The 7,225-nt window shown below is 57.9% G+C and overlaps 1 protein-coding gene across 1 annotated transcript; it reads left to right on the plus strand.

Moving 5' to 3' along the window:
* Positions 1 to 1,452: 1,452 nt before the first annotated feature.
* Positions 1,453 to 5,765, plus strand: Six2 (SIX homeobox 2). Its single transcript, XM_015479476.2, has 2 exons — positions 1,453 to 2,456; positions 4,563 to 5,765. The coding sequence occupies exons 1-2, from the start codon at positions 1,897 to 1,899 to the stop codon at positions 4,891 to 4,893; spliced, it is 891 nt and encodes a 296-aa protein (XP_015334962.1). The 5' UTR covers positions 1,453 to 1,896; the 3' UTR covers positions 4,894 to 5,765.
* The last annotated feature ends 1,460 nt before the right edge of the window (positions 5,766 to 7,225 follow it).

Raw genomic sequence — 7,225 nt, forward strand, 5'->3', positions numbered from 1 at the left:
CTCTAAAAGCTTAAAAGGGTGGAAACAAGAAATGTATTCTAGACTCTGATTCCATAGCCCTATACTGAGAGGAGGGCCAGAGATCTGTGCTGGCTGGGGACCCAGCATTGAGAATGGCACTGGGAGTTCCGGCCTGCAACAACTGAGAGTTAAGAGGGGAAACGGAAGGGGAAAGGACATGTCGCAGAACTAGTTAAGCCCGGGGCCTTTCAAAACCGTGGAAATGGAAGTAACACCCCCTCACAAACACACCCCAGTTCTCTCATTTCCTCCACGTGCGCCTTTCTGCCAGAGAAAATGCACCATGCCCTGAAAAGAAAAAAACAAAAACAAACCAAAATCCCTCTTTCTAAGGCCCTCATTACCGAGCCCAGCTCGAGGTTCCCAGGCTGAAGCCGCCTGGAAGGAGTGCGAGCCGAGCCTGAGCCGAGTCCAAGCTTAGAGGCAGGACGGTGGAGGTCCCTCCACTCTCTCCTCTCTACCACCCAACCGGGAAGAGCTGGAGCCCCTGCCTTCAGCTCCCCGTAGGTAGTCTGTAGGTGTACGTCGTTCCTCGGCTCTTCGTCGCCGCTCCCGCCGGAATCAACTTCCGAATAAGCCACACGGAACTGCCTGAGGTTTTTCGGGCTGTGGGACCCGTGGGGTTAAGTCTGAGTCCCCGCCCGACGAGGAGCAGAGCGCGCTGAGTAGGGCGGTACCGGCTGAGGGGCAGCCGGCCGGGCTAAGAGAGGGAGGAAAGGCGGGATCCTCCGGGAAGTTGATTCTCAGGCGTCCGCCTGCAGCTACTGCCAAGTCCCCCACTTCTCTCCCCTGTTCCCTCCCCCTTTCCCTCGAGGACAGCTCTGGTCCGGAGTTTCTAGCATGGGGGTGGGGCGTTTTCAGTAAGAAAAGCCAAGTTTTTGAGCGGCGCCTGGGCACGTCCAAACTCTCCATCCCAATAGTCCGCTCCTGGATAGTATCTGCCTGCGAACGGCCACCCTGGCAGGGATGCGGTGACCCAGGTGGGACCCGGGCAACTAGCAGGGCCTGGGTGAGGCTGCAGCGCCGCCCCTTGCAAAAAGCTGCCCCAAATTCCTTCCCCCTGGAAGCTCCTTCTACCCTTCTCCCTCCCCTTCCTGCCAGGAACCCCCTTAAACGGTCCTCTGCCTTTCCTTCTCTCCTCTTCCCTCCCCACCTCCCCTTTTCTTCTTGCGTCCAGTCTCCCCCAACCCTCCCGCGTCCTCCTCCTCCTCCTTGTTCTTTGGGCGTCCGCCCCGTCAATCACCGCCGCCGCCGGCCCCTGCCAGCTCCTCTCCGCCTCCCAAGCTCTTGGAGCGCCTCCGGCTCCTGTCTCGGGCCGCCCTCAGCTTTTCGCGGAGCCGGGCGATCTGTCAGCGGAGCTGGCCGGGGGGAGCCGCCCGGCCCGCCGGGGCTCGGGTTACCAGTGACTGACAGCGTCTCCATGGCGAATAATTTGACTCGACTATTGTCTGGCGCGGGCAGGCCCCGGGTCAGATAACCGGACCAATCAGGGCGCGGGCCGCCGCGCCTCATGCCCGCTTAGAATAATATTATTAAAAAAGCTGCGAGCGAGCTAGACGGGAGGGAGAGCGAGCGAGAAGCGAACTAGGGAGCGGCGGGCGGGCGCAGAGCATGCGGAGCGGCGCCCCAGGCGGCCCCCGGACTTGGGCGAAGGCGCGGGCTGGGCACGCAGGCGGCGGGGGCGCGGAGCTGCGCGGGACCCGCGGCCGGCACGAGGACGTGCTGCAGTGACTCAGGACTCGCCGGGAGCCAGCGCCGGACCAGGGGGCCCGCCCCTCCCGCCTCTCGGCCCGGACGGCTGGCGGGGAGGCGCCCATGCGGGACTGCGCGGCGCGGTGAGGGCGCGCGCGGGCGGGCGGGGGCGCAGCCGGCACCATGTCCATGCTGCCCACCTTTGGCTTCACGCAGGAGCAAGTGGCGTGCGTGTGCGAGGTGCTGCAGCAGGGCGGCAACATTGAGCGGCTGGGCCGCTTCCTGTGGTCGCTGCCCGCCTGCGAGCACCTCCACAAGAATGAAAGCGTGCTCAAGGCCAAGGCCGTGGTGGCCTTCCACCGCGGCAACTTCCGCGAGCTCTACAAGATCCTGGAGAGCCACCAGTTCTCGCCACACAACCACGCCAAGCTACAGCAGCTATGGCTCAAGGCCCACTACATCGAGGCGGAGAAGCTGCGTGGCCGGCCCTTGGGCGCTGTGGGCAAATATCGCGTGCGACGCAAGTTCCCGCTGCCGCGCTCCATCTGGGACGGCGAGGAGACCAGCTACTGCTTCAAGGAAAAGAGTCGCAGCGTGTTGCGAGAGTGGTACGCTCACAACCCCTACCCGTCACCCCGGGAGAAGCGCGAGCTGGCGGAGGCCACAGGCCTCACCACCACGCAGGTCAGCAACTGGTTCAAGAACCGGCGGCAGCGCGACCGGGCCGCCGAGGCCAAGGAAAGGTACGAGTAAGTAGAGCTTCGGCGCCGGCTTTCCCGGGCCCGAGGGAGTGGGTCGCAGGGGCGTCTGCCCAACCCCAAGCGAGGCCTAAACTGGACCCTTCAGTCCCAGCAACGGCCAGCTGCAGACTAGCCTGACCTAGAGGGCGCACAGGTCTTTTCGGAGACCCGGCGGGCAGGGATTTGTCTAAAGCGGGCAAAGCCCAATGCGGGAAGTTGTCAACTAACTCCCTGGTCGTTTATGGACAAAAGTGGAGAAGCAGCGAGCTTCAAGGAGAGGGCAGAACTGTGGGCCTGAACCCGCACAAAGTAGGCTCAGCAGGCAGGCCCTGGTCTTACCTGGAAAGGCCAAGGACTCTGTGTGGGCCCAGGTAGAAGCGGGAGGCGATTCCTGACTGGTTCTGTGCTTCCCTGCACTTCCCCTCAGCCTTACTCACCTCCAAACCTAAGTGTGACTAGGGGTCAGGACTGGGATTTCCGTAGTATGGACTGAAGGAAGAAGCGCCTGGGCAAGAATTTTCCTTGTCTGAATGTGGGAGTTGAGAGCCAGTCTCTTATGCTGCATGCAGAGGACTGAGGTGAGGCTCCAGAGAGCAAGTACCAGCTCTAAGAGAGAAGAGGAGAAACGCATGACCCCTTTGCTGCTTAACTGGACCCAGCAGCCCTTCCCTGGACTGCCAGGCCCTTGACCCTTTTCCTCAGATTCTACTACCCTCTTTAGGGGGTAGGTCGGTATGTCATGAGTGAGCTAAGAGCCTCACAAGGCCTGAGAGTTGTATGTTGTCAGGGAAACCAGGACTTTCTGAAATAGTCTAGGGGTTGACCAGCAGGCCCTTGTTACTGCCTGCTTTGTAGCCCCTCAGAACTCCAAATCTGGAGAGGGGGTGGGAGAGAAAGTAATTATGGGAACAGAATCCAACCTGAAAGTAACAAATAGGACACCTGAGGTTGGTGGTATGGGGTGTGTTTAGCCCAGAGTTTGAATGATCAGGGTCAGAATTGGAGTGCTGAAGAGTAGAAATGGAGGGAATGCTGCAGGCTGAACTTTGGTATCTGGATATCTGAACTTTGGTATCTTGAGGTTGGGGTATCCACAGTGGTCAGGTTCCCCACAGCCTGTCTGTGGATTCCTCTCCTAAGATATCAGGAACAGAAGCCCCCAGCGAAAAAGAGACTCTACCCAGTATTTCAAATATCCAAGTCTGAGCAGGGACTGTCAGCAGAGGCAGGGCAAGAGGTGAGTTCTCTTTGCTGGGTCCCCCTACATCCAGACTGGCCTAAGTCCAGACTCCTTAAGAACTGCCTTCCCTGGCCCAAGCCCCTGGTGAGAGCTGGAGTTTCGGGTTATGATGGAAAAGTCTAGGTCAAGACTACCAAGTCCTCCCTTCTGTTTTCTCCCAGGGGCTACCCTCCATGCCCCAGCTTCCAGTTCCCTGGCCAAAGTTTCCACTATGCCCACCAGGGAAAGGGAACCCTCTGTTCTTGGAGCCTTGATCCTAGGCTTAGCAAGGGCAGCCCTCACAGGATGTGCCCAGGTTGGAGAAATAGGACCCTCGGGGTCAGGACCCCGTGCCCAAAAGTTTCTCTCATGCAGAGAAAAGCAGAGAGAAATGAAAGGCTATGAGATACTCACTTTCAAATTGGTCACCCAGCCTGGGATCTAGGGTACCTCATCCTCCTGGCCCCACTTCTGTTTAGTAAACCTACCTGGAGATTCCTAGAGCAATCTGAAAATCGAGGTATCCTTGTTTTGTTTTGTTTTTCCTGCCCACCCTCCAACTCCAGGGTCGCCTTCTCTTGGAAGAAGGGAGGGGGGCAGATAGAGTAGGAAAGATAGTCATGAGATTGAGCACATGGGAGGCGGGGGAAAGAGAGAGGGAGATGATATAGGAGAGAGGTACAAGCGAAATCGGGTGTTGAAAGATTGTGAAAACTGGCATAAATGAAAAGCCAAGGCCAGGCCGAGAAAACCATAGAAACCGAAAACACCCGCAAGCAGGGCGCCGGCGCTCTGTCTCCGCAGACCGGTGGCAAACTGGCTCAGGGTAAGACTGCGCTAAAAGGCCTCATTTCCCCGCTGACCCGGCTGCTTTGCTCCTGCACTTGCAGGGAGAACAGCGAGAACTCCAATTCCAACAGCCACAACCCACTGGCTTCTTCTCTTAATGGAAGCGGCAAGTCGGTGCTAGGCAGCTCCGAAGACGAGAAGACGCCATCGGGGACGCCAGACCACTCGTCGTCCAGCCCCGCGCTGCTACTCAGTCCGCCGCCACCACCCGGGCTGCCGTCCCTGCACAGCCTGGGCCACCCTCCCGGACCCAGCGCAGTGCCGGTGCCTGTGCCGGGCGGAGGCGGGGCGGACCCACTGCAGCATCATCACGGCCTCCAGGACTCCATCCTCAACCCCATGTCGGCCAACCTCGTGGACCTGGGCTCCTAGAGCTCTGGTGCCTCTTCGCGTTTGCCTTCCAGGCTTGGCGCTGGGACCCGAGAGAAGGCGGTGCCCGGAGGGCCCCAGCGCCGGCGGCCCCTCCAGGTACTGAAAGACCCGCGCGCAAGGCCGGCAGAACCGCCGGCAGGGACAAAGCGGATGGCACTCTGGGTCCTTATTTGGAATTTATTTTCAACAAGCCGCTTTTGAGATCCTTTGGAGGCCGGGGACCAGGTCTTGAACCAGGGAAGGGAATAAATTATATACACCATTCTCATTCTTTCTCTCCGTCTTTTCTTTCTTCTCTCCTCTTGCCTGCACACCTTTCCTCCTCTTCCTTTCCTTTTCTTTTCTCCTTTCTCCGTTTTCTGTCCTTTCGCCTCTCCTCTCTCTCCTCTTCTTGCTTTTCCTTGTTTTCTTCTAGATTTCTAGCTCTTTTTTCTTTGTCTCTCCTGATGGTGTCTTGCACTCTGCCTTGGCCCTCTGGGTCTGTACCCTCTCTCTCTTCCGGTCTGGCCATTGATTTCCCTCTCCGCACTTTCCGGGAGTGGGGAGGAGGAAAAGGCCCTTGGATCCTAGGTCTTGGATCCTAGGTCATCTCCAAAGGCTTTCCGGAGAGGAAACCCAGCTGCAGGTGTCAGCTTTTCGCCTAGTAACTTAAGTGAAAGGCATCCCAGAAGCTCTTTTATTCTCCCCTTGATCTCACTGTCGCTCTCGCTGTCACTCTTGCTCTCTCCTGCTCTCTCTGCGAGGCTCCTCCACGATGCTCTCTCCTCTTTCCCCGGACTGTGGCCGCAGCACTCCCGGCAGAGCGTGCCTCCCGAGCCGCGGTCTTGCCGTTTCCCTGTTATGCCCTCCTGTGAATGTTCTTCGGAATATATTTCTGCTTTTATTTTATAATAAAATTAGAAATCAAATATATATATGAATATATGCCATGAAGCCCGAGGGCCAGGAGTGCAACAGTGTCTGATTTCCCCACAGGGATACTCCGGTGAGTCCCAGAAACCCGTGAGTCCCTGAAACCCGGAGGCACCCTCCCAGACAAAGTGTATCACTTGCTAGGTGAAGGGCCTGAAAACTTGAAAGTTCCTCTCCCAAAGCCCTCGATCCCTTTTTTTTGTTGTTGTTCCAGAAAATTCCCTGCAGAAGTGGGCAGGGTGCGGGCTCCTTCTCCCCATACCACTGCGCAGAGCACACACACCCCCTCTTTTTCCACCTGGGAAGGGGAGGTGGGATGTGCCCGCCGGGTACGTGCATTTAGAAATGCGGAGGCTGGGGAACCAATCAGACCGCGGAAGTATCCTGTCTAGCTGACACCTTGGAGTAGTCTCAGCCCCTGGAACTAGGGGCTATACTCTGGGAGATATGCCAGCCCCCTGCCCCCTCCCGCCTGGCGGCGGGGTGGGGGGCGGCTGCCTAGACCTAGGCTCCAGGTACGCGTGTAGCCTGTAGGACAGCGCGGCAGAGCGAAGGTCTCTGAGCTCACGTACACGCACCCACCCAGTGCTTCAGTCGGTTTGCTCTGGAGGTGAACAGGGGAGAAAGTCAGAGGCGACCGAGCGGATGGGCCTGCAGGGCGCATGTTGTAAATGAAGAGTAAGTGGGCACCTGGGTTCGGAAGGTCAGGCCAAGGGGACGCCTTCGCGCGTCGTGCGTCACAGGTGCTTCTGTGGCTGTGAATTAATCTTCAGCGCTGACTCTCCTCTGTGGTTCTAGCCCCCTTTAACTGGCTGGGCCAAGCCGGTCCTGGCAGATTCGCAGCAGGAAGAACTCTGCGAGAAGGAAGTTGGGGCTTTTGGGTGTTGGTTTTCAGTGGCTATGGGTACTGAAAACCCTTCTCCAAAACCAGGACACCCTAGTCCCTGAACTGGAAGGGATGGAGGGGAAGAGGCATTTATTGAGCTGAGATCCCAGAGCACATGGACCTCTTAGGACTACCTTTCTGGCAAAATCAGCGCTTTTGGGTAAAATCGGGGCAAAATCAGAAGACCTTTTTCCTCGGACTTTCTAAGTTATCAAGAATTCTCTCGCGGACTCAGGCTTCTGAGTGGCCTAACTAGGGAAGCTACTATCTGTGCAGGTCTGGAATTCAAGGAGATAACCTACCAGCTTGGACTGCTCAACGATGCTGGAGTCTCCGCCTTCGTGGGCACCCAGTGCTTGTCCACTTCTACACCCCGAGAGAAATTCCAGCCGGGGTACTTCTCTCTGCCTCTCCTGGAGGCTCTACTCTCAAGAAACAACTCAGGTCCTCTCGGGTACTGTCTGTGCTTGTGGGACCTGGGCGACCTAACTTCCACAGCCTAGAAGGATGAAGGGCCAGCCATTGCCTGAAGGT

Source organism: Marmota marmota, unplaced genomic scaffold, assembly GCF_001458135.2.
Source record: "Marmota marmota marmota unplaced genomic scaffold, marMar, whole genome shotgun sequence".
NCBI lineage: Eukaryota > Metazoa > Chordata > Mammalia > Rodentia > Sciuridae > Marmota > Marmota marmota.

Bases quoted from the DNA above. Each gene is read 5' to 3' on its own strand.
- Six2 (XM_015479476.2), top strand. From the start codon at position 1,897: ATGTCCATGCTGCCCACCTTTGGCTTCACGCAGGAGCAAGTGGCGTGC. The intron at 2,457-4,562 runs GTACGAGTAAGT...CTGCACTTGCAG, and splicing joins GCCGCCGAGGCCAAGGAAAG to GGAGAACAGCGAGAACTCCA.